Below are 27,445 nucleotides of genomic sequence, written 5' to 3' on the forward strand. Positions count from 1 at the left end.
ACTCTCACCTCTCTAGATTTGATGGATAATAATATGGAATGGAGAAGGATATATATTTATAGAGTTTATCTCCTTGTCTTGTTTCCATGAATGAAGTGAAATGGGTACCATGAGGTTTATGGTAAGATCAAGGATTAGTTTAGGACATGAAAGGGATAAGTCAATAATGGTTTCTCCATTTATTGTTACTTGATTTCCAATCAGATGTATGTTCATATGTTATGGTAAGGATTACCTTATTATGATCTGTTATGAGATCAAGCAATTGATCATTGATTCAAGTGTTGTTGTGTTAATTATTAGTTCCATTTGATCTAACCCCTTAGATCAAATCATCTCTACCCAAAATAAGGTTTTAACAAAGTCACATCGAGGTTTATAGCGCTTGACTTGATGAGCTACTCCAATTCCACCAAGGTCAAGTGAAACTTTAGTTACTGTGACTGTTTTACTTTAAAGCGCGAAAATTCCCCAGATTTTCTATGCATGAATGCAATGCACACATCTGTTTCCTCTATTTTTGTAACCCCAATACCTGGGATATTACATTTGTCTACAATAGATGTCACTTATTAATGCTCTTTTATTAATAGTTCAGGTATGGCCTTACTAATACGAGTCCCACTGAAAAGAATGTCTTGGGTAGGTTGGTATTTTGAATTTCTCTGTATCTTGATCTTGCATATTGGGACTTGCTCCTTGGGTTGCCCGTTGCCCCAGTCATGGGTTTCCCTCTCTACTATCTCAGATGTATCTTGAGTTCACTTCCATTTCCTGGACAAACACTTGCATGTCAGGTAATATGACTACTCTATTTTGTTTCTTTGTATAATTAATCGATTGTTATGCTTCATTTCCAATACTAAAAGCGATTGAAACATACGTCTTAATATCGATTATTCTGTTATGTGTGGCAACTCCTTGCTTTTGGCTCATTATGATCTTTATTTCCATCACAGACATCCAATTCCTATTAATGTATATTTGGTTACAGAGTGAGGTTGTGCTCTTCTTTCAGCTGTCTCCAGATATAGATTTACCTCTTCTTTTGTTTACAACCTCTTGGATGTGCAATCATGTCACATCATTTGCAAACATCGATCAACGGTACATGCCTGGACATAGTGTGCCAGCAGCGAGGAGTATCACCGCCGCGTCTGCGTCATTTGTTGTCCTCGGTATAGAGAATCTTTCTATGCAGCACCACTAGGTGTACCAATTGCTTATGTTGTTCTCCCTAGCGCCTTAAACCATGGTCAATGGTGCACTAAGATGGTAAACTGCAGGAGCATACTTGGGCTAAGGAATTGAGATTTTCTTCAGTATATGGCTAGACTATCCTTTTGCACTGTGCTTAAAGTATTTTCTCAGTTTTGAGTTAATTAGCATTCTTACATTCTTCAGTTTTTTATTTCTTTCTTTGTAGATTGCAGCCCTCCTCTGTGCAATAATTCCCTGGAGGCAAAGGTTGAATTTCCTCTGTCATTTCATGGTGTAACCAAGATTTTGATTTAGCTCATTATTTTGTGCTTGAGACAATTTTATTATCAAACCAAACTGCTGAATGCATGCTTGTCTAAAATGTCGCATACCCAACTAACTCCGTATGAAAATAAGAAAAGTCAATATCAAGTGGCATCCTGAAAACAATCGGAAGGAAAGAATTATGGTCTCTGCTGGTGAGGGTGGTCCATAGTTCTGCATTTTTGAAACTTCAAACTTGGATGCTCCTCTATTCTGTTTCAGGATGTGTAAACTTATCCAGAGTTATAATCACCGATCTTTATTGTACTGAGGAAAGGGGAGATAATGTAGTTGAATATGTTCCTAATTATATAAAAGTAATTTTGTTGACAAACCTACTACTATCTATTTTCATCTGCCTTTTCTTATCCTGGACTGGGCTTCATTTCACAGTGGGTTGATATGAAAATCCATAACTGCATATTGGATAATTCATTTCCGTTTTCGTATTCTTTAAATAGGTAAACACACCAAGGATATTGACATATTGTAGTGCTGCTCACGTGTGGCATAGCAGCAGCGGTGGGACGAGTTTACTTGTGCTAGGACTGAACAATGAAGAGGTTGCTGGATTCAACCTTTGCAACTACGGCTTGAGCGCAGCCAAATGCATTCTATTTTCTGGACCTTTCCTTCATAAATTGAGCATTATGATCAATTCATTCACAAGGTAATTGGTAAATTCTGCCATCCTAGAGGTCCAAGAAAAAGTTTGGTATGGTTGTCACTTCGAATTTATCTTTAATGTATTATCTTAATCAAATAATCATAAACGGAATAATTTACAAAACTATCCTGTGCTGGTGTCTATGTTCTCTTATGCACATCCAAGAGTATTTGGTAACCTCGTCGATTGTTATCACCCCTATAAAAAATTGTACCAATGTAAAGATATATATGTACAGAATAAAATAAGAAAAGAGGGGCACTTACATCCGTAGTAAGTAGATGAGATCATGAGAGAGGTAGGCCTAGCTTCAGGACGATGCTTTTGCGGTAAAAATGAAAAGGCCAATAGCAATGTTATTAGCTTCGGGATGATGCTTATGGGGTAAAAATGAAAAGGCCAGTAGTCAATTTTGTCCAGAAGTAGCATTCATTGCTGACAAATCTGAACCAAGTTTGAATTATATATATTAACAAATATGAGTTTTCAAACTTTGTCGGTACATTAGGAAAGATAACTTCAGTTGGAATAATCCCTGAAAGATCACAGTGAAGTAGAGAATAAATACATATTCCCACCTCAATGCACCTGCCAATTTCAGGTACCGCGTACCACCCCCTCTCTTCCTCATCTAGACATGTCGTAGTGCTGGACCTATTAACTCTGAAACACCTCGTGTATGAAAACCATGTGTATGTAGGAGCTATGTGCTTTTGATTTAGATCTGAGCAATCGTTGGTATGTGTAATATATTTCCCTATGTTATCAATGTTTGCTTGTCAAATGTGTAATCTATTTTATCCATTGTGTGCTTCTGGTAAAAATACAAATACTCAATTATTCCAATAAAAATTTGCTAGGGTGTGAAATGATCTGATGCCTGGATTATATAATTTTACCTGCTGCTCCATATATACTCTGTAATTTCATAGTAGGAGAATCTCTCTGCTTTTGGGATGTTGTAGACTGTTCTTTCAACATTGAATTTCCATTCTGATATATGTGATTGCCTTCTCATATGATTCACAGTCGTATCATGCAGGTTGTTGAGGTTCTAACAATTTTCATGCTTGGGGTGATGCTGAAGCCCAACCACAAGTACATGACTCACGTGGCTGAGACAAAATAGTGGCCATCATCACGTTCTACCCGTCAATTCACCGTCGTTAGTCTACTTATGGGAGTCTTTCAGTGTGTAGAAGTCCTATGGACAGTTTGGTGGACACAAATAGGATACACTTAATGATTATAAAAATACTGCAAGATTATAGCTACAATGAGGTTGACTGCAAAAATGGACTCGTGAGAAAACTCTGCTGCTCATCTAACTCAGCTGACTAATCACTGATTTACATTGATGCTTAATATAGCATTTTACGAATTATGAAAGATGGGGTCATGGGAGAGAAAGCTTTTTTGCTGTCAAACATGTCTTCGTTTTTCTGAACAAATACTGAATACTATTATATTGTATTTTGGAGTGGTCTTCTTTGTAACGTTCACGATTAGGGGTTTAGGTTTAAATATGTAGGTGCCTCCTTGGAGATGCATATAGAGATGAGAATGAACACAATAAATGAATGTTAATTGCTATAATTTATTCTCTCCTTTTTCCTGGTTGTATAAAAACGTTTGAATTTTTTCATCATGTTTTGTAAGACATGAGAAAATTATTATTACTTTTTCATTTATACACGAGTTTTACGGGATCGTGCGCTAAGGCGCACTTTAAAATCTAGTGAGCATAATCACCCCTATGATAAGATGCAATAACATATTCTTCATGGGATCTACATTGAAATTCAAAGTGTCTACAATGTTGTCTAGAGTTTTTATAATAATGGTAGTCAAGCAATTCATTAGCAATATAATTTAGAAGTCTCAAGAAATATTCTAATCTTTTCCCTCTTCTGATTCTCTATGTTTCTTAGCAATCTCAGCAGCATTCAAGTACATAAACAAAGTGTGATTGATATTCATACTTGTGCTCATAACATGAGTATTTTTTGGTATTTTCCATTTTTTAAAATAAAGATACTAAAAGTAAACTAGCAATGCAAGCAAGAATAGAAGCCTAACGCTACGCTCCCGGCAACGACACCAGAAAAGTATCTTGATAACCTTCAAGTGAAGGGGATCACCGCAATACAATTCAATAGGTATTTGAGTGTCGAACCCACGAGCAGATGAATGTAATATCTATTCAATAAGTTTAAAGGTCCCCATAGTTATAACCCCGGTTGACCGGTCGCTGTTGGAAAACGTCGCCGCGCATTGTGATCACGCGCATCGGATGGCCACAGAGCGAGTACTCGTGGTTTTGCCAAATTATCCGAGTACTTTTTAGCACTTGGGTTTCAGCAATACAAGTTCATTGAAAAATGACTAACTTTAACTAGCGAAAACTTTGATTCATTTTACTTTTCATTCAATATTTATTATTTATCACGGAATTTGGTAAGATTTGTTGCAGGGTTTCCAAAAATAAATAGAGTTGCTCCTGCCGGCCGGAGTACATGTGAAACTTTAGGCAGGGAGGATCAGATCCCCTTCCTCTTCTTCTCCGCCCAACCCGACTCACGGCTGCTCAACTCTCTCCGTCTCCGTGTACCACCCCTGTGCTGTGCCCTAGGGCTGCAGCGGTGCTTTTTAGCTTAGGGCATCACCGTTGGCGCCTCACCCCGCCGGCCGCCGCACGTCGATCCCTCCGCTCCGCCTCTTGCGCCGCTACCGCCGTCCCGTTCTACCCCATATCTCGTCCCTGCTGCTACCGCACCGTCCCCAATCTCGGACATAGGTTTTTTCAGGTATGAGGTTTGATTAAACCCCACTAATCTTCACCTACCTTAGCAGCACGGCGCATCCTCAATGCGCCCCAAACCAAGTTACACTGCTTAAGCTTCGCGAAATTCAACTAATTCTCTGTTTGGTACCACCCATCGGCCAATTTCTTACCTCCGTTTGCGTTAATCCAGGTACCCTACCCTAATGCGTTGATTTCTACTGGAGCGGATGGCCCATACCCGGTCAGGAGGGGCGAACAACGATGGAGCAGGGGACACTGGTGCTGCTGCTGCTGCTGCTCCCAGCACAAGGAAAGCCGGTGCCGCTGACGCTGCCAAAGCAAAAGACTCCAATTCTGCCGCCACCTCTAGCTCATCTGCTGCCACTGCAAGGGAGTCCAGAAGCTCGTCTGCGCGCGAAACAAGTGATGCACAGCAGCCAAACCTCAGGAGGTCGAATCGAGAAACAAGGGGAAAGAATCCTAATTTACTAACCACTGCCAGTCCTGCCTCCACACCCCAGAAATCTTCTACAAGGAGCAGGAGCAGCGGCAGCACACCTGAAACCCTAGAATCGTCACCAAAGAAGCTAAAAGGAGTAGCAGGGTCGACAGGGAAGGCTAGTACCACAAGAATGTCCGACAGAGTAAACAAGACAAGGGCTTCAGCTTCTACTGCTTCAAATGATTCAAATGGAATGTCTAGTCCAGTGGCTACCCCTCATAAGACCGCAAAAAGACAAACTGATGAACATAACTCAATGAACAATAAGCATGATGCTACCGAAAGCGGTACCAGGCCATCGAAGAAGCAGAAAAGGCTAACCGCAAAGAGCTATACAAAGCTCTTCAGGCCATCATCTGAAGAAAAGGAAAAATCCCCAGGTACCGGATTTCCCTGTGATTTTGAACTCATGTTTTGCTTGACAGTCGTTTCATTATAATACTTAGTCTGTCTGATGCAAACAGCCATCTCCGAGACTTTGCTGTTTGCCGTATATGATGTAGGTTCATCTTAGATAGCTGATGCTGTAAAGCTTGACATGTTCTTGTGACATGCTTAGTTAAGATGAAGTGTTATTAGCCTTCTGCATGCTCTAAAATTTTTGCATTATGACATTTCAGTCAAAACACTCTTGTTCAAATAGTTACTTAACATTTCAACAGACTTATAGCTTGTTATCAGTTAAATTTTAGTCATATCAATTCTTTTGGTCCTAATGCATTCATCTGCTTATCTATCTTCGGCGATGTATTCCCTTCTACTACTCTCAAAGGCGATGAAGGAAATGCTTTTGAGGTGCACATGGAAGACAATGGTTCTCTTTTGGGGTATGAAGAAAGTGGCGGACATGAAAAAGATAACCAGGCAGGTTATACTTCTGGCCTGTGTGAAGCTTCCAATGTGATACTGGATACACATATGACTACTGATCTGTGCTCACAAAATAATGTGGCTGAAAGCAGTCCTGCAATGGAAGAGCCAACCGATGATTATTCAAAGTAATTCTCTAAGCCTTGCAGAAATGATTATTTAACTTAGCTACATCAGTGCTACCTTTATGTCACTGGGCATGCGTTTGGTAGCTCAAACTGATTCCGTGATCACCTCTTGCTTTGCAGCAAAAACTTTGTACCAGAACCACGAAGTAGTCCTAACTCTACTATCCATTCCAAAGAGGTAGACTTGTAATGTTCTCACAGCAATTTTCTATGCCACTTGAGTGTCGGTTCATCTTTCTGTTTTGGGGGAATAGAATTAATAATTGGAACATAATGTTCGTGGCATCCTGCTCTAGGCCAAGAAGGCAATTGAAGAACATATTTCCATTGAGATTCAAGAGGCTTGTACTTCCAAGCAAGATGAAGTTACCCAATATGATGAAAGCGATTGCGACAAGCACATGTGTGATGTTTGCAGAAGTATGGAAACCCCAGAAATTCTTAAGTAAGTAAAGATACATTATACTAATATATATCTCACTCATCCTTTTTGTTTACCAGTTCCTTTTAGGCTGTGTTTGTTTGGGCTTCTACTTCCGCTTTTGGAGCTTTTGGGGCTGAAAAGCAGAAGCCCAAACAAACACCACAAAGTGGAAAAGCGCTGGCAAAAAGCGCTGTGGCAATGCACTGGATAATCCATCGCGAGCGAAAGCAGCCTGGGAGGTGCTTCCCGAGCTTTCCCCCGCTTCCTGGGTTGAAAATGACCGAAATGACCTCTGCACTTCCTACAAATTACGGGAAAACTGCCATCCCAATCCCAGTCCCGGCCGACACGCCCTGCTCATTTCCCCCTCCTCGTTCTATTCCATGGCAGACAGTTAGGGTTAGCCACCGCCGCCGTCCCCCGCCCCCGCCGCCGTCCAAGGCCTCCTCCCCGCGCCATTTCCGCCTACGCCGCTTGCAAGCTCGTCTCCCCCGCCCCATTCACGGCCTCCTACAGCTCGTGGGACCGCGCAGCGGCGGCGTGGCCGACCAGGAGGACGAGCACGCGGTGCAGGAGCGCCACGAGCGCACGGTGCAGGAGCTAGAGAGAGAGAGAGGAGCGTGACGCAGGGGAGCTGGAGGGAGGCAGGGTTGGCCGCCGGCAGGGCAGGCGGGTCTGGCCGGCGCGCTGGGTTCATGCGGCGAGAGCTGGCACAGCGTTTCTGGATGCAAGATTCCAGGCTTCCAGCTAGTCAACGAAGCAGAGCTTTTTTTTATTATTCCTTTTCTCTTTTACGCGTTAGCACGTGAGTATAACGGTACCATGATAGTATAATTGGCAGTATATTGTTTGGCTGTACCACAATAAATTCTAACCAAACACTTCAAATTTATTTTGATACAAAAACTGTGTCTCAAATTATTTTAGCGAAAATTGGTTAATTGAGGCAATTTTGCTCTTAAACATAGTAATTATATTTAAAACAGTCAAAAATAGCTAATCTGTTTCAAATCAGCACTTAAACAACATCTTTAGCAATCAGGGTCATTGCAGACATTTCACACCTACATTCAACAGGAGCAGAGCTATAAAAAGCACTACTACCAAACATCAAATCTCTGATTCCAACAACTGCTTTTTCACAGCCCACCAGCTACAGCTGCTTCTCAAAAGCTGCAGCCCAAACAAACAGACTCTTAGTAGCGGAGATGGGACTAGCGTCAAATCAGAACATGATCATGCAACAATTTTTTAGCAGCTTTTGTGCTGATTCATTTCTCCAGGTTGCCAATTGATGGACCAATGCATCACTTTCATTTAGTTTAGGGGATCATGTTCATTTAGACACCCTTGCTAAGGATTCTGCAATGATGTTCAGTTAAATTCTTTATTCTTCAGTGTAGAAAACATGTAGTGATTGTACTACTGTCGAAAGAGGAGGGAGGGGTCTTGAACAAGTATTAGGTGTAATAACATGATTTTTTTATATGTATAATCTATCTAATTGGCGCAGTTGGGAGCTGAATAGGGCTGTAGGGCATGAGAGGAGGGAGGGAGTGCACATGTGGCTGTTGGACTTGAGTAGAGAAGTGGCCCAGTGGGGCATCTTTCCCTTGGTTCCCCTTTTACTTAATTTGTAAGGTCTCAGTATCTAAGCCTGTTTTTATGCCAATTTTCTTACAGGTCTTGTGATAGAAATAGCTGTAAAAGAAAGTACCATGTTTCTTGTTTGGGTCTTCCCATGGAATGTGTCTCCCCAGGTATATGGTGGTGCAGTATATGCACTAAAGACAGACTTCTGTCTGGTGTATATTCAGTCAGTGAGGGAATTGAATCTTTGTGGGATGTCAAGGAGGGTATGCTAAACCTGAAACACCTACCATTCCATCTTGAATTATCTCCATTTTTCTGTTAACACCATTGTTTTTCCACTCTAGGAGTGCAGAACTGCAAACAATATTTTGTGAAGTACAAGAATTTAGCTCATGTACATAATCGGTGGATCCCAGAAAGTGATATAATTGCCGCAGGAGGTCATAATCTCGTCTCTAAATTTACTAAGAAAATTCAAAAAGAAAAGGTTGTTACTCTTGTGATATTTATGTTTGTAAGAGGGAGCTGCTAGCTCTGCATAAGTGCTAAAGTACGCCTGCTGATGTGTTCCTTTTTTTAATGTGGTTTCTTAGACAATAATGTGGAGGCAGGAATGGGTGGAACCACACCGGTTGTTGAAGAAACGATCACTTATGCCTCAAAAAGAAGCTGAAGAATTTTTTCATTCAGTTGGTAATAAATTGGTATTTTGTAATGTCGAATGGCTAGTAAAATGGAAGGATCTTGGTTATGAGCATGTGACATGGGAACTCGAGACTTCATCATTTTTGTGTACGCCTGAGGCTGAGGAACTCAAAAGAAGCTATGAGATCCGCCGGGAGGCTGCAAGAAAAGCTTCTGACACTGCAAAAATAAACAAGGTATTCTTAAAGGGTAGTTATGCATATTAACTGACATACCATTACTTTATAGAACAAGGACTATGCTAGTAACCTGTACATTTTGACTTTTTGGCTATATATGCACGATTAAATATAGCTCTGTCTTAATCTACTTGACATAACATTCATAAAATCTAACCCTGATAACATAAACATTATTTGTTGCATCTTCTATTCACTGGCTTTACGTTACCAAGATGGCCATTCGTGACTACAGTGGTGGACGCACAAAAATACCCCAGGGTGGGCACACACCTCTATTTTTCTAATTTTTACTGCTCACGTGTGATAAAAATATGCTGAAATGACTAAATATAAAACGCTTTCTAAAAATTCAGGGTGGGCCATGGCCCACCCAGCCACCCTTCTTCGTACGCCCCTGGTGACTAGTGACAATTCAAAAGTTAAAATTTTAACAATTTGTTTTTTTTGCGAAAATTCCACCGATCTATTAATAATGATCAACTGTAGTCCAGAGAACCTTGGAGACTACAGACCTATCTCACTTCTCAACTCCTGCCTGAAGCTTCTAACTAAGCTCCTCGCCGACCGCCTTCAAAAGGTGATTCTCAACATCGTCCATCAAAACCAATATGGCTTCATCAGAAGTAGGACAATCCAGGACTGCCTCGCCTGGAGCTTTGAATTTCTTCATCAATGTCATCAATCCAGAAGAGAGATCATCATCCTCAAACTTGATTTCACCAAAGCTTTTGACATGATTGAGCATGATGCGGTCCTAGCTATGCTAAAACACTATGGTTTTGATGACCTTTTTATTGGATGGATCAACTCAATTCTTTCTTCAGGCACCTCTTCAGTCCTACTTAACGGCGTTCCAGGGAAAATTTTTCATTGCCGTAGGGGTTTAAGACAAGGAGACCCCCTCTCACCTCTACTTTATGTCACCACGGCGGATCTTCTCCAAACAATCATCAACAAAGCCTGCCAGCTTAACCTACTACACCACCCCATCCCGCCGGTCAATGGAGACTTCCCTATAATCCAATATGCAGACGATACCCTCCTTATTATGCAAGCCTGCTCCCGCCAACTTCTTTTTCTTAAAGGCATCCTAGAAGCCTTTGCACAATCAACAGGCCTTAGGGTTAATTTCGCGAGGTCATGTCTCCTCCCCATTAATCTCGCTAATGAGAAAGCGACTCATCTGGCAGGTCTTTTTGGCTGCAAGCTCGAGTCCTTCCCTTTCACTTACCTTGGACTACCGCTTGGCCTAACCAGACCCCGTATTAGAGACCTTGGTCCCCTCTACTCAAGGATCAACCATCGCCTTACAGCCACTGCCTCTTTTCTTTCCCTTGATGGACGAATCATGGTGGCTAAGGCTATCCTTAGCTCTCTGCCCACCTTCTATCTCTGCACTCTTAAGTTAGCTGATGGAGCTATTGGAATTGTGGATAAAGCCAGGAGAATTGGCGTTTGGGGCAAACTGGAAAATTCCAATAAACCTAAATCCTTGGCGGCATGGGACCTTGTCTGTAGGCCAAAATCCAAAGGGGGTCTTGGTATCACAAATCTAGCTGCCCACAATGAGGCCCTACTTATCAAATTCTTACACAAATTCTTCAATAAGGAAAACATTCCTTGGGTCCATTTGATTTGGAGGAGTTACAACAACTCTTCTCCACAAAGCACCAACATCTCTAGCTCTTTTTGGTGGAGAGACATTGTCAAACTCTGCTCAAAGTTTAAAAGCATTGCCTCCTGCTCCATTGCATCTGGCGATACTGCACTCTTTTGGAGCGATAATTGGACTTCAGATCTCCCAATGATAAGGTTCCCAAGGCTCCATTCCTTTGCTATTAACAAACTTGCCTCAGTAAAGAACATCCTGGACCTGAGCGACCCCATTGATGCTTTCCACCTTCCTTTATCAAACCAAGCTTTTGAGGAATTCCATGAATTTAACCACCTCATTGAACAAACAAGGTCTGCTCGGAATGCGGATGGTAATGATATTTGGTCTTATAGCTGGGGAAATCATTTCTCTGCCAGCAAGTTTTACAAATTGAACTTTGAGCACATTCAAGCTCCAACTTTCTCTCCCTGGATCTGGAAATCTAAATGCACACCAAAGATAAAAACTTTCTTCTGGCTCCTTGCCAATGACCGACTAAACACGAAGGATATGCTCATAAGGAAAAACTACAATTTCGAAGACAATGGGCTATGTCAAATTTGTGACAACAGATTGTTGGAAACCAGGGATCATCTTTTCTGGAGCTGTACTTTCAGTAGGCAATGTTGGGCAAAAATTAACATCATGATCAATGACAGCCTTGAACTCCCTCAGATGATTACAGCAGCTAGATGCAACTTTAGAAAACCTTTCTTCTTTGAAGTTTTTGCCACAGCTTGCTGGAATATTTGGAAGCGTAGGAATGGTCTTATCTTTGATAATGAAGCACCTTCTGTTAGAGCTTGGACCTTTTCTTTCAAAAGGGACCTCTTCCTGCTTTCTTACAGAATGAAGGATGATCTCAAATCCTCCCTTTTAGCCTGGCTAGACGATCTGTAGTTCCTTTGGGCTATGCCCTGGGCTAAGCCCTTTTGTACATTCCTTACCTCTATCTTGTACATATATTTCTTTTTTTAATAAAATTTACTGTCGGGGCCTCCCCTACAGTTTTCAGCTCAAAAAAAATGATCAACTGTAGTACAAATAGCCCAAAAAGTAATAAAAATTAAAAATAGGTAATTGGACCACCTAGCGAGACTACAGACACTAGCGTGAGCCAAAGGCACGCCGCTGTCCTCGACCCTCCATCACCGGAGCCGAGCAGAGCTTGTCGTGGTAGAGCTTGTTGTAATAGTTAGACAAGAAGTCGCCGTGCTAAGGCCCCAAAGGACAAGTGCACCAGAGCAGCAGCCATCACCAATGATGACAACCATAGATCGGAAGAGTCTGACATGAAACCACGCCAACAAACACGAAAACCGACTGGATCCCAGGAGATTTGCCAGGCACATGACTCCACGCCCTCCGCCAGCACACTAGACGCACCACCAGAGCGAGGATACGGCGGGGAGGACCTTATTCTGACTTCAGGATGTAGCCTCCGCCTCACCATCCTGAAAAAGAAACTAAAAAACAACCTAAAAAAGAACCGTTGGCGAGGGGCCGTGGTCCGCCACACCTCCAAGGCCCCAAGGCCACTGGAAACGGAGTGAACCGCCGGCGAGGGAACGGAACCCTAGATGGCTAGAGCCTTTCTTTCCTTCCGTTTTTCCAATCCTGATTCGAGGGTCGCTTTCCGGACCGCCTCTCCTGGCTGTGCTCATGTACCGGTTCGGCATTGTTTAACAATTTGTTTATTAACTGTTGAAATCCTTGGAATTTAATTTTCTATACAGTATCTGCATATTGACCTTATGTTTCTCATTCTATGTTGCCACTTCTTTGCCTTCAATGGGTATAATCCATTCTTTCACTTTAAGCAACAAATGTAGTTCTGAATTGCGTTTTGTATTAGTTTACTCGTAAGCCATACGTGTACGGTGACACAAATACAGAGATATAATATCTGACATAAACAGAATGTATGGATATGGCGTATTTAGATGAAAATATTGAGAGAGCTTCTAGCCTTGTAGTTACCATGTCCTATACCTAACTATGAATAACCATATCAAATATAGCCACTGGACATGACACAATAAATCACTAGACTACAACTTATACTATGCACTAACCACAGAACATGTCACCAAGTTATGTGGATGAGGTAGATGCATTTGGAAGCGAAAGAGAGGAGATGTGGGAGAGCTGCACATGATGAGGGACGAGGAGGCGACAACATTTGGAGGCAGATGAGTTCTAGGGTCAGTGGCATTGTATTTGCATTGGGCTCTTACCAGGTCTCATTTTTAGTTGCTTTGGGGCTTTGGTCTGTGCACTATTGGCGAAATATTGGGAATCCAGTTATTTTCTAGAATAACCCCCTCCCTCCGCCCCCGATGCTTCCAGATACCTGTATGGCCTGTGGGTGGAGTATTGGGTAACATAATTGCATTTAGTTTTTGAGTAAAATGCAACTGAAGGTCCTAAAACTATTTCCTGTGTGTCGAGCTAGCCCCAATAATATTGAAGTGCACACATGGGGGCTATAAGCGCAATGCACAATTAGTGAAGTCACTACAGGTCCTACCATATGCCAAAACAGGTCTGATGCATGCATGCTGGGTTGACCACTTACATGTAGGCTGAGTGTCCACGTTGGCTAACTGATGGGTGGGAAAACTAAGTAAAAAATGACCTTGAAAGTTCTGTCTCTCATTTCACGGTCCTTATTTAATTCCCAGCCTGAGTTGTCTAGTGATTCGAAGGATCTCAGCTAATCGGTGATTCTAGGGCTAGAGTTCCTGTGAGCGGCGAGGGATGACAGCAAGGAGGGACATCACTGTACACGGTAGTACGGCCTGCAGAAGAGCTTTGAGATTGAAACAATCGCAGACGTGAAGCAGTGGTGGATGTAACCCGGAAATTTGCCAATTCGGTGAATGTGAACAATGATGCCGACTGACATCATGCCCTAGAGAAGCAGCTCATGCAGCTCCTTGGTGTTGTCAGGCGTGGCACTTCCAGACGCCCGTGGCGACTGCGTTCGTCGAACTGGTCGGCGACGATGGTGGAGATGTTGGGCTTCATGCTGAGGGAGAATGAAGACCTAATGGGGTTGTTTCACAAATAATCCTGTCATCTGGTATTCTACGGCGGCTGCCATGCTGACTTGCGGTTGGTCAAAGTGCCACAGGAGTGAGCCAGTTGGGCTCAATAGAACCTCCTATGAATCGCTTATTGCACTTCTAGGATTAGGTATGAAGTTTTTAAGTATTAGCACTAGCTGGAACCCTTCAAACTGAATTAGGACCTCCGTTGCGGACATGGTGTTTGACTCCTGGGAATCTGATTCGTAAGGATCAGAAAAGAAAAGAAATCAAAGAAATCTGATTTGTTGACGTTGTACACGATTTTTATCTTTCACATTTCTGCAGAGTTTCATGAAAAAAGACATACGCTTTGTCATAGAAAAACATTTTAAAAGCGGTGCTGCAAAAAAAGCATTTTTTGGAGCACCTATTTTTTTCACAGGTCGCAACAAATATTCCTTATTCCTGAATATTTATGTGTGGGCATGGACATGGTGTACATGTTAAGTTTTTCAGAACTTTTTGACAATTGGAATACCCTTCTTATTTTGGTAGGAGCACGTTCTCCAGGAGCTGTTCTGAATTACCGCTCCGCTGCATTACTCTTAATTTTTATGCTTGTACCTTCTCTGTTATCATTCTGATTACTGGCATTGTGTGTTAATTTGGGTAGGATAAGGGTTCAAACTCCAAACGCTTAGGATAGGGCACTTGCCCTCATCTGGCTGCGGCAGGGCCCAAGCCTTGTCGTGGTGGTGAGGCTTTGAGAACTCACCTAAAAAATCTGAAATTCTGAACTAAAACCATGTGTTGCTTTAAATTCAAGAATTTCGAGTGAAATTAAACCATGTCTCTTGTCTTCACAGGTTAAGCAATGCCCATTTCAGAAACTTCTGAAGCTGCCAGATGGGTACCCTCCTGGTTCAGACAACCTTCATTTGAGTTCGCTTAATCAGCTCCGTGAGTTCTGGCACAATTGTCATGGCGCTATCTTAGTCGATGATAAGGTATATCTATATCGTAATATATTAGAACCTGCCCCAAAAATATGTTTCTTGTGCATCTTCCACTTAAGTTCTCACTTACTATTAAAAAATAAGTAGAACTTAGCTCTCACTGAAAATGTGTTTTTTTTTGCTTCAATTTATTTTTCCTACTCATTTCTTTTTGTTGAGGATGCTATTATATCCTTATTGTCTTAGAGACACTGGCATGACTGAATTCTATTTTTTTTTTGCGGTGGACTGAATTCTACCCCCTCCTTCCCACAATATAAGATGTTTTGGCAAGCTATAAAAATGCTTGCCAAAATGTCTTATATTGCGGGGCGGAGCCGCGGCGGGAGTAGTTAGAGTAGGGTAATTTGCCTTCACTTTCTGACCCTGAATATATTGCGGAAGTAAATTTTTTATCCGTATACACAACAGTTTTAATTGCCAATTCAAACTATTTACTAGTCCACTTTTCAAGTGGTTTTAGAGTTGTTCAATATTGAAAAGTTTTCCCTCCCTTGAAGTTTAACAATCATCTATTATACAGGAGCGTGTAATTAAGACCATTCTTTTCGCTATGTCCATATTGCCTGATGTATGCCGTCCACTTCTCATTGTGTCCACTTCCGCTTCTCTCGCATTGTGGGAGGCTAAGTTCAACCGTTTGGCACCATCCATCAATGTAGTTGTGTATAATGGGGAGAAAGGCGTGCGCAAAACAATTCAAGATTTGGAGTTCTATGAGAAGGATTCTGTGATGTTGCAAGTTCTCTTGTCCCACCCTGATGCTATCATAGAGGTAACAGTATTCTGTTACTCTCAGCTCATGTAGCTTACTGTAAAGGCATGATTAAGATAACTTTGTTTCTTACTTTCTTGAACATTACGTAGTCCTCAAATTTAGCTATCATCTTTCTGTATATATAAACCTTTTACTTTCCTGTATTTTTCCCGCTATAACACAGGACATCGAAACCATGAAATGCATTGGTTGGGAGGCGGTCATAGTTGATGATTGTCAAAGCTCAAGAGTTTTAAAATGCCTCGAACAACTTACCTGTCTTCACACTGATTTTAGGATGGTTCTCTTGAGTTCTCCACTTAAGGTGCTGTCAACATTTTCCCCTGTAAAATGTCTGTTCTATAAATAGCCTGTGTTAACTCTGGTTGTTTCGCAGGAAAATATTCTTGATTACATCAACCTACTATCTTTCCTCAACTCTGAAGGAAATGATATTTCTAGCATTTTAAATGTTGATTTATCTATTGACACACCTGGTACCATAGAGATGCTGAAATCAAAACTCAAACTTCATGTTGCATTTGAGCGCAAAGCGGACTCGTCAAAATTTGTGGAGTATTGGGTTCCTGCTCGCCTTTCAAGGGTGCAGCTAGAAATTTACTGTCATATCTTACTATCAAACTCACCAGCGCTTCAATCACATTCAAGAACTGATAGTGTTGGTGCTCTTCGTGACATTCTTATATCCCTCCGAAAGGTTAGCTTTTGAGATTTCTGAGCATAGTACTTATTTATTTTCACAGTACGGCATCAGCTGAATCTTCAACGATACTCATTGTGCCATAGCGCTGTCTTACTAATCTTACCATGCAAACAGTGCTGTGACCACCCTTATCTAGTAGATGAAACGCTGCAAGTCTCACTTATCAAGGGCCATCCAGTAACTGATATCCTAGATATTGGAGTGCATGCAAGTGGGAAGCTACTGCTTCTTGACAAAATGCTCCGAGAAATCAGGGAAAAAGGGCTGAGAGTTATTATTCTTTCCCAGGTGAGCTTTTTGTGGTGCCATGCCTGAAATAAGATGTTTTACTTTCAGCTTTTTTCTTGGCACAGTTTATGCATAATCTGTTATGGGTGAATCATTACTACTTTTATCCAAAGAGTTTGCAACCCTTAGTATTTTTAGTTTTTTACCTTTCTGAAGGTTCCATTGATTTATTTTTGGCAACTCAAGCATCCATTGATGATTTCCTTCACTTCCCAGTTTGTCACTGTTATGCACAATTGTTATCGACTTCGTACGAAAAGTTTCAAGCTGTCTGTGTTTTTTGCTGTGCACATCATGTCAAATCGTGAAGCATATAACATTTGAGACATCTGACTTGCCTCAGTTGCAAAATCAATAGCTGCATAAAGAATTGAGCCAAGGAGTTTTTAGACATTGTTTATATATAAACCATAGTTACGGAATTCGCTAGAATGAGCTTCAGACCTGATCCTGATCGATCGATCTAGATCAGCGTTCGAGATTGCTCAGATTGGTCAGAGTATGCACCCAGAGTCATCGGTCTGCAAACAGAAAAATAAAACCATTCTCCCCAGGCGCTAGGACCATGCACATGAGAACAACGACGGTGGCAATGGCCTGGTGGATGGCCCGTCTTTTTTTGCGCGGTAGCAGTTCCTCCTGCTCGCTGTGGATGCAAGCACAGAGGACAGGCTCCACTCTATCTACCGGGAGCATGAGCAGGAGGGCTTATACCTATTTCATACCGGAAATGGCGGTTTTGCGAACCCAATCTCCAGTTCGCGAACCACAGATGTATACATATAGCGAACCCGATATGTAGGATGTAGCGAGTTGCAAACCGCGAGTTCAAATTGCAAATCGGGTGCCTATGGGATAAACACCAAGAAAACTCTCCAGTGGCAGCACAGTTGACACTTTGTGGTCTCCAATGTATACCCCATGTTCAAACCAGCGTCCATCTTTTCTTCTAGATGTCCCTTCAGTGTGAACTGTTGGAACTAATTTAGCATTCAGTTGGAGCCGGGCGATGGGTGTCAAAGACATGGTACTGCTGGTTTCTCAGGGTCTATATTCTTAGACATCTTCACCATGGTCTGCTGGCTTATCCTGAAACAATTGAACACACGAATTTTGACACTAGCCCCTATTGTTAGATCCTGGCTCATCTTGAAAGAAATCCATGTTCAATCCTTTGGATTCAAGGAGACGTCTCTGATCCTCTTTAGGGGCTTGTCTGGCTCTTGCTACCACCTAGGCTCTTGCCAGTTGTCTTTTCTTGCTTGAACTTATCCTGTCCCCTTACAGTTTTTCTCTAAAGAAGGCATCATTTTGCTTCCATTTCCTCCTTTTGACGTACAAGTCTATGAATGCATTGTTACCTGCAGAAAACTCACAACTTACTTCATTTTAGAAAAAAAAACAGACCAGGAAAAATGCCTGTGCGTTGCAACAGGAGATACATTGTTAAAATTGTCATGACAGCAAAAGTGGGCAAGGAAGAAATCAGGAAAAGATTATGTGTCCGTTTACCTCCTCGCCACGTCCTAGTCAACGATGTGACGACGCATACGCCATTGCTAAGATCCACCGTTACCTCCATGCTCCATATGTTGATCCATCTCTATAATTAACTTTTTTTTATATATTCTCCTCGGGTTGCTGTGGATTCTAAATTGCAAAATACATTCACTTTTATCATCGGAGAACTCATAGTTGAATCAACCACCAGTTAATCAGAAGAATTTCTTTTGTCTTAGAAAGTTGATTGATGAGCATCTATTGCATTTCTTGTCGTATACTATTATTCCATCGAGTATGGTAAGAAAGCAGGTCCGAAGATGAAGAAACATAACAGTACTATTTACCGAAAAGTTAGTAGCTTTTTTATAGCAATGTGCATGTGCTACTTACAACAAAGACAGAAAAATGTCACGGTTAGCTTTTTAATGTGAATGTTAAACATTACTTATAAGATCACAAAATGATGATGTCACATATCTCCGTGAGCTCTAACAAATGATGATCCTGAAGTTGTTGATAGTTTGTGCCATCTGGTACACGGGAAGTGTTGCCCACAATACTGCAGTACATGGAGAAAAATGTGCATGAGACTCGATGCTTCTCTGAATGGGCAACCTAGTAAATTTCGAGATTGCAACAGTGTACTTACTTGGGCGAAGACAGAAACAAACCAATTGAAGACTTGGTTCGAAATTCTCGGCGACAGCCTAGTAAGTTTCGAGATCAGAAGGCTTACGGCTATGAGTACAAGCTTGAGGCCGGGACCAGGATTAGATCGGCAGGCTGACCTGGACGCTAGCTCAACTCCACCGCGGAGGCCATCTGCTTGTTTGCTGTGCGTGTTGGCCGTCTTCATCCTCACTGATTCTTCACTGGTGGAGGAGCTGGCGGTGCTTCCTGATTCACAACATTGGTGGTTGCTTGCTGGCAAGCTTGACATCTCGTGAGTCAACTAATCCCCCTTTCAGTCAGTTTTGCGCCGGGATCTCGGGGCAGAGGCAATATCAGGGCGGAACCAAGAGGCCATGTAGGGGCATGGAGGAGGCGCCAGGACGGGGATTGAAGGGGGCTGCGCGTGGGGACTCGGAATAGATTGAGGATGCTCCAGGGATTGCAAGCCAAGGGAACTGCGGGTCGCTGGCCTTGTCAGTGCACTGGCTTGATATCCTCTCTTCTGCGCCGGCATGGTCAGCATCACACTCTCAATCGCCGCCCTTCGCTCCCATGATCACATCTGACCAAACAATGGTGCTACTGCCTGTTGTTTCCTAGTTGGCTTGTCGATATCCGGTGAACTTGACGTATATAAAGCGGCGAGATTCCATATAATGGAGCGAGGTGAGACTATTAAACCCAAATTGTACAAGCGTGGCCACATGCGGCGCGATGCAGCTAGCAAAGACGCGATGCTTACCTCGGCTTTGATTTGATGCGTGCAGCCCATAAAATTCAGAGGCCCCAGTTCGGTAAGGCATTGGCTGGGCTGGGGGGGGGGGCGTTATTTCTAGCGATTATTACATGGTTTGTCCCAAGTTGGGTTGTTGATCGAGCAAACAACGTACGGGTGGAGCTAGCGATCGATCGATACCACGAAAATGCCTAGAAAAACAGATGAAAACATGAACTGAAGGACAAAGAGAGAAACCGTAGCTCCTTCATTATTAGGTATAGATATACAACTGCACATACAAAAATTAATGTACAATGCACATATTTTATTGTACTAATATTGTACTGCAACATTATAATATTATTTCTTTTGTACAATGCACACATTCGATTTATGTTTTGGAACAAAGAGAACACATGTTCTAACATATTGTACATGTGATCCTTTTCAAGCATGCTTGTGTGAAACCATATTCCCTTTTTAATTGCTGACATGTGTATCCTTATTAAGCTCATTGTTAGGAGAATATTTGATTTATCATCATTAGAATTCAATATGATCTTCTGTGGTTTCCCAAGCTACCAGTCCAATAAGATGTTACTTTCTTCATTGTGCAGTCTGGTGGTGGGGCTGGCAACCCAATGGGTGACATTTTGGATGATTTTTTCCGTCAAAGATTCGGTCTTGAGTCATATGAACGTGTGGAGCGTGGTTTGCATGACCGAAAGAAACAGAGTGCAATGAGTATGTTCAATGACAAGGCTAAGGGTCGTTTTATTTTCTTGATTGATAGTCGTGCATGTCTCCCAAGCATTAAACTATCATCGGTTGATGTCATCATCATATATTGTAGTGATTGGAATCCCACAAATGACTTGAGAGTCCTCAAGAAGATCAGCATAGAGTCACAATCTGAACATGTGCCCATTTTTCGTTTGTATTCTTCTTGTACGGTGGAGGAAAAGGCTCTTATACTTGCAAAGCATGATCATACTGTTGATAGCAATATCCAGAATATAACTCCTATCTCAAGGCATTCTCTTCTTAGTTGGGGTGCATCAGTTCTCTTCAGTAGACTCGAGGAGCTAAAAAACAATGAGTACTTAAGTAAAGATTCTGATGCCGAAAAACTGTTCATGGACAAAGTAATTTTGGAGTGCTTAACAAAGTTATCCACTGAAGTTGATGCCAGCAGTAAAATGAACGATGCAGCCATATCACAAGCTTATCTGCGTGGTCCTTCTTATTCTAGCGATATTGCTGTAGTAGGTGAGAGAGAGGGCATATCTGCACCTGATGGTGATCTGCCAAAGTTCTGTACTTTCTGGGTAAATTTGCTAGATGGAAAGTCTCCTCGATGGCAATATATAACTGAGCCAGGACAACGATGCCGTAGAAAGATACAAAACATGGAAGAAGGGAAAATACCTGCCAGTGAAACTGATGAAGCCAGTATGAAACGTAGAAAAATTGCTGAAACCTTGGATTCATCTGCTAATGTTTTAGTTGGCAAAGACAAGGACTCCATGTTGCCTGAAATCAAGACGATATCTAGTTCTCAGCAAATATCAGTTGATGACACATGGCAGGAACAAGGTATTACTACTGTAACAGTAATTAACAGATCTGTTTTCGGTGTGAATAATGCATTGGTCTAATTCTGTCCTTTTTGTAGGGGTGGAAAACCTTCAGGGCACACAAAAAGGTCTTCATGTCCAGTTGAAGCCAGAGCTGTCAAAACTATATAAACTGTTGGAACTACCGGTATGGCTAAACATAATAGCTTATTGTTCTCTTGATTCGTTCTCTTTTTTATTTACTAATTTTGGCAAAATATTCAAGGTGGCTACTAGTAGCAAATATTTCTTTGGCCTCAAGAAGCATTTGCTTTATTTCTTGCCATGTCACACGCACCTAGTTATAGTTTCCGCCGAGTTGGATCCAGTTTTAACTTGTTAAAGCTTGCTTTAGTTCTTGCCGTGTCATCTTCAATCCATTGATGGTTACATTGTGCAGTTGTATGCATTCTCTGATCGTATGGTCATATTATGCAGGGGTGTGTTATATGCTTATGTGAGGAACTTCTTGAGTATACATTGAAGAATCACCAAGTCAGTCAGGAGCCGAAGGGCATATTGCATGCGTTCAACATTGCACTGGTTAGAGAAGAACCTCCTGTAATTTTTTACTTCATGTTCAGTGTTTAATGTTACCGTTCTTTTTCATGATTGTTTTCCTTCATTTCATGCTTTTACTTCAGTGCTGGCGTGCTGCTTCTCTCTTAAAGCACAAGGTTAGTCGTAGAGAATCACTGGCACTTGCTGCGAAACACCTGAACTATGAGTGCAATGAAGATCTTGCTGAGTTTGTTTATGAGAAGCTAAGGATCCTAAAGAAGAAGTTTTCACGTAGAGTAGGCGAAACGAGCAAGCATAATCGATCAACTTTAGTAAAGAGCATATCACCAAACCAGCAGGAGACCTCAGTTAAATTGGCAAATAATGAATCAATCCCTAACCAGGTAACATATGTTGATGACAATTTACAAAAAAGATCAAGTCAAGAGAATCCACATGATTCATTGATTGAGACAATTGTACCAAGAGAGAAGGAATTTCCGTCTGTTCCAGAATTTCATGAAAAACAACATTTATCGAAGGATGTACTTGTTAACAGAATCACAGAGAAAAAAATTAATTTAGTTAACATGGTTTTCTCCTTGAGGGAAAAGAGTATCCATGATAAACAAGCAAACGAGGTTGCAGCGTTCACCATGAAAAAGCATAAGGGAGTGTTGAAACTAAGGGAAGCATGTAAAATAGTTGTGGAGCATCTTCGTAGGTCTTACGCGGGCCCAGATGACAGAGATGCTAAAATAAAGCTAATAGTTGAATGGTTCACTATGCTCCTATATGCGTTTCTGGAGCACATCAGGTATCAGCGTGAGAAGCTTGACTTGCAGCAATCAGCAGTGTGGGTAAAGGAGTTGCTCTTGAAGGGAAAATATCTTCAAGAGGCGAAACTTGGCCAACTAGACCATACTTTTGATCAAGACATTTCTTTACCAGATTCAGGTTTTGTTATGGAGGAGTTCAACCACTTCAGTTGCTGTGTTGATACCGCTACTTTGGCAAACTGTCAGCAGTCGATGGAAATTACATTGGTCCGAAGTGCGATTTCATCTGAAGTTGTCAATCCAGGAGCTGCGAGAGATGAGTCTGCTGAAACTTTTATCCAGACTGAAAGAAGGCAGGAATCAGAAGATAATGGTTTGACAGAGAAGAGGGTCAACAATAGTTCTGATTACATTGACTCACGAGGGGCGTCTCTGGCTGTTCAACACACATCTAGTTCTAATCCTGCAATTGAAAGTTGCATCAATCAGGTATGGCATGGATAGTTGCACATACCTTGAAAATGTTAATTTCTTGCTTGTACGATGTGTTATGTTCCCTCTCTGCTCTGTCTCTTCTCTTCTCTTCTCTGTTCTCTCTTGAGTAGAAGCAAAGAGTGAAGAACTAGAATTACAGAGGAGACACGGTAGTTTCATGCAACGGATGCCTTCTTCTTTTATTAGCTTTTGTAGCAATGGATGCTACACTACTACAGAACTTAGCAGTCCATGCTTTGTTCCTTTCTTACATGGGAGGGGTAGTACCCCTATTTATACTTGTACATGACCCTTTAGATTGTTGCCATGTGGCACAATCCAAACCCTACACCATCCTTCTAGAATACTCTACAAACTCTAGAATCTACTCCCTCCGTCCTCAAATAAGTGGACATCTAGCTCTAAACTTTGTCCACAAAAGAGTGTACTCCTATCTTCCCAATGCACTTTAATTGCTTCTCTCTCATTGCACGGAAATCAAACCTAATAATATTAAGCACATATTCTTCTTGTTTTCTACACGCACTTCGCTTATTGGAGGTCAAAGAATTAAAGAGGAGAGATGCATGTTCCCAATGTATTTTTTACTCCACTTCATAATTTGTCTTGAAAACACGCGTGTACACTTATTTGTGGATGGAGGGAGTAGATATTTCATACTACTCCTAAATATCTTACTCTAGAACATTCCTAATCTAGAGTTCTCCTTACATACCTTGGATACTTCTAGACATGCCTACACAACCTATGTGCACTAGTTCTAGAGTTCTCCCTACATGCCCTGGATACTATCTATTCAGTACACAACCTATATGCACTGGTCACTCACACAAGACACAACTCATGCGCCTTGTTCACACACAGAAAGCATACGACCTATGTGTGCTATTCACAGTACAGCCTGCACACAACCTATGTGCAGATCACACCATGACAAGATTACCTTCAGGCTAACACAATGTTCTTATTGTGATACTATGAGGTCTTATATTTAGCATTGGAGTGGCATCACAATTAGCTTTAAGAACTCTATGCAGCATGTCACCTCTTGTAGTGAACACTCGCTTGAGTCATGATGTGCTCGTCTACTTGAATGTTCTTCCAGATAGTCTGCATGTTTTAATACTTCATTACGTATGGTTGACTTAATATTCCTTTTGGCCATGTTTATTGCATCCAATATGGTATAGAATAACAACTAATCATATGTACTGGTAACATATACCAGGATTCTTCAACTGGTGATCATAGAAGCTCGGAACATGTCGAGGGAGAGACTGATGTGAGTTTGCAACCATTACTGGGAGGTATAGACCATCATTTAGGAGATGCTGAAATGGAAGTTAACACCTGTAATAGCGACAGTACTCTTGCAGATCCACCTGACTTGGAACCACAAACTGTGGCTCATGTGTCTAGCCAGGCTTCCGAACAAATGTCCAAAGAAGTTGAAACTTGGAAAAATCTTGTGATGCAGCCAGGCCAATCAAGTGTAGCGCCAGCACAACTTTTGCAAAGAGAGGCTGAACAAGTAGGTCTTTCTGGTGAAGCACCAGCTCAGATATTGCAACCTGAAATGCAACCATCAGTGTCTAGGGAGGTTGATACTCAGACAGATCTGATAATTCAGTCAGCCCAACCAAGTATGGTGCTAGCTCAACTTTCAGAAGAAGTAGAACAAGCAGCCCTTTCTCGTGTACCATCAGCTCAGCATTTGCTATCTGGAATGCAGCCATCAATTCCAGCATCCAGTATTCTGCTTGAAAGAACACACCCTGATCAGAGTCAGCAAAGTAATCAACCTGAGGATGCACCGGGTTCTTCAGCACAACTCTTTTCGGTGGCATCAATGATGTTTAATTATCCACCAGTTGGTGATGAACCATTGAAAAATGAGTTGCACAGATTAAGGTTGTACATTGACTCGCTTAATAAAACCCACGAACTGAAGGTTTGCTATTTCTTCTAGCTCATGTATATCTTGGTTGTGATTTTCTTATAGGAGTTTGGGATTCATCATGTTTTCATTTTTTTTTCTCAATTATGGGTAGCAATCACAACTTCGGACTGAGTGTAGCCAAGAAATAGAGAAGGTTAAACAAAAGTATGATTTGTTACTTCAAGAGCAAGATTCCACTCATCTTCAGCAAAGAAAGACACTAGATGGTTTGTGTGAGAAAGTTCTCCTCAACCAGTCACTAGCTGACGATTTTCGGGCGAAATTCATATCTTCTTCTGGAGCACAAGGTATAGTGAATAAGCAATCACATCTTAGTCACCAAATCAATATTGCTGACATTATTAATGTTAAATTTGAAACATCCGTATGTGCCAATTTTCTATTTTAACTAATCTTTCCTTGTTGCATGAAATTTGCATTCAAGTTGTCCAGATTTTCCATAATATGCCATTTTTTTATTCCCCAGTGTTTGGAGTTAGGGCTAGTATTATGTGTATTCCCTTTTTGGTTGATTTCTATAATTACTGTTGCATATGATTTCTTAATTCCAATGTTGTTCGAATGGTTGTCATGCTATTCATAATGTTTTTTTACATGGAACACATTTATGCCATTAATTAGCAGGCACAGCCAAATCGCTGGCCACACCAGCACATTAACATAGTTTGGCAGGTCATCCATCCACACATGGCTAGATGCCTGAGCACTTTCCTCTATTGCTGCTAGAGCATGGGCCACTTTATTACAGACTCTAGGAATATAAGAAAAGCAAACTGACGAAAAGATCAAATTGACAAAATGCAAAATGTCTCTGTAAACTACTCCCTCCGGACCAAGATCAAGAGTTGTCGATTGGACCTCTCGGACTAGGTTCTTGGCATCACTTTCGATGTCTATTCGTGTCATGCCCCAAGCCGCTGCTTGGTGGAGAGCAGCCGCACATGCCTGCGCCTCTGCGCTCGCTGCACTGGCCACATGCTGCATCTTCCCGCGCCTGCACCACTGACGTGTCTGTACTGGTCCCTGGCGACAAGACCCCATCTGCCTGTCTTGTCTGCTGCTGAGAAGCTGGCGTCAACATTGATCTTAATTCATAATGTTGGATAGGCTTGTACTTGATAATAAAAAATAGTACTACAGCATTAATTAAATTGATTCTTAAAAAAACATTGTCTCTAATACTCGTTTTTATCTGCAGGTAGAGCCCACAGCCCTACGAATCACCAGATACCACAGGTCTCTCATCAAGTTCCTATGAGGCCTTCAGCAGTTGTGTCGTCGTCAGTTGCTCGACCACCAGTGCCGATACATCATGTTCAACCATTACAGGCTGATCGACCATCATCGGCGCAGGTGTCTCGTTCATCATCGCCATCTTTACAAGTGCCCCGGCCTCGTCCCTCCATACCAGGCAACATTGTCAGATCAACATCAGTTCCTTTTAGTCACACACCAGTTCTGCCACGGGGAAGCTTTGGACTACAGAGTGAACTAGCACGTGCTCCTGCTCCTCATCTTCAGCGACGGTTGCTTCCACTGGTGCATTCTTTGGCCCCTGCAAATCAGCAGCAGCTTCCAACTAGGCTGGAGGGCAGTACATCTGCAAGGACACAGTCAATCCCTGTGACCCCAGTACATATAAGACAGCCATCACCATCAAGCTTGCACCCAGGTCCAAACCCAGTTGTACCGGCACCCTTGGGCCCATCAAGTTCACGACAGGTTCCGTCAAGTTCACATCCGACACGCCTGCCATCGCCAGTATCTTCAGTTCCAAATCCAGCTCTGCAATTAACATCACCACCAGGTTTCACTAGAGCATCTAGCGTGTCCCCAGCCACATCGGATGCGCCGCCGAGTAGGAGAGTTGGGCCTTCCGCATCAGGCACGCTGCAGTCAGATTCTGATTCCATATCGTTGGATGAATGGCTTACAGGAAGTCTTGGGTTGAGCAGTAACCCTCGAGGCTCGGCGGCTCCTAAAAATGTGGTATGCTTGTCTGATGATGAATGAAAGCAATGGAGGTAGGGACTAGACTAACAAGTAGAGTTAGCCCCCTTGAACACCTAGACAATCTGACCTGGGATGGCCTGTTAACCAATTGATATGGCTGTTTGGTCGATAGTATGTTCACGTGCTGTTTTGCCAAACCCTGTCCTGTACGTACGTGCATGGTAATGACAGTCAACAGACTGCTGCACGTTTAGTTTGTACGTGCACATGACTGGCTTCTTGGTATGGCTTTCTGTTGAAGCCTGGTAATGATGTACACATGTCATGTTAGTAATGTGATCGCAACTTTTGCTTTTCTGGTTTTGCTATTGGCACAAAGTCCCTATGGAATTGTGAA

General features: G+C 42.0%; 1 protein-coding gene across 2 annotated transcripts; it reads left to right on the forward strand.

Annotated features, from left to right (window-relative positions):
* Positions 1-4,745: 4,745 nt before the first annotated feature.
* Positions 4,746-27,445, forward strand: LOC124651824 (chromodomain-helicase-DNA-binding protein Mi-2 homolog). 2 transcript variants are annotated; one of them, XM_047190855.1, is made up of 21 exons: positions 4,746-4,998; positions 5,167-5,858; positions 6,251-6,476; positions 6,597-6,654; positions 6,773-6,921; positions 8,584-8,756; positions 8,838-8,980; positions 9,087-9,374; positions 14,933-15,073; positions 15,606-15,857; positions 16,024-16,164; positions 16,237-16,557; positions 16,678-16,851; positions 20,362-21,340; positions 21,420-21,508; positions 21,799-21,903; positions 22,005-23,129; positions 24,364-24,442; positions 24,512-25,086; positions 25,187-25,382; positions 26,294-27,445. In XM_047190855.1, the coding sequence occupies exons 2-21, from the start codon at positions 5,204-5,206 to the stop codon at positions 27,106-27,108; spliced, it is 6,684 nt and encodes a 2,227-aa protein (XP_047046811.1). In that variant the 5' UTR covers positions 4,746-4,998; positions 5,167-5,203; the 3' UTR covers positions 27,109-27,445. The 2 variants fall into 2 exon arrangements, with proteins under 2 accessions (XP_047046811.1, XP_047046810.1); XM_047190854.1 differs by having other exon boundaries at positions 24,364-25,086.

This window comes from Lolium rigidum, chromosome 5 (genome assembly GCF_022539505.1).
Source record: "Lolium rigidum isolate FL_2022 chromosome 5, APGP_CSIRO_Lrig_0.1, whole genome shotgun sequence".
Lineage (NCBI taxonomy): Eukaryota > Viridiplantae > Streptophyta > Magnoliopsida > Poales > Poaceae > Lolium > Lolium rigidum.

Excerpts from the sequence above, each read along its gene's own strand:
- LOC124651824 (XM_047190854.1), top strand. The coding sequence starts at position 5,204 with ATGGCCCATACCCGGTCAGGAGGGGCGAACAACGATGGAGCAGGGGAC. Across the intron at positions 9,375-14,932 it reads ACACTGCAAAAATAAACAAG|GTTAAGCAATGCCCATTTCA; the intron begins GTATTCTTAAAG and ends TTGTCTTCACAG. Across the intron at positions 16,558-16,677 it reads TTCTTATATCCCTCCGAAAG|TGCTGTGACCACCCTTATCT; the intron begins GTTAGCTTTTGA and ends CCATGCAAACAG.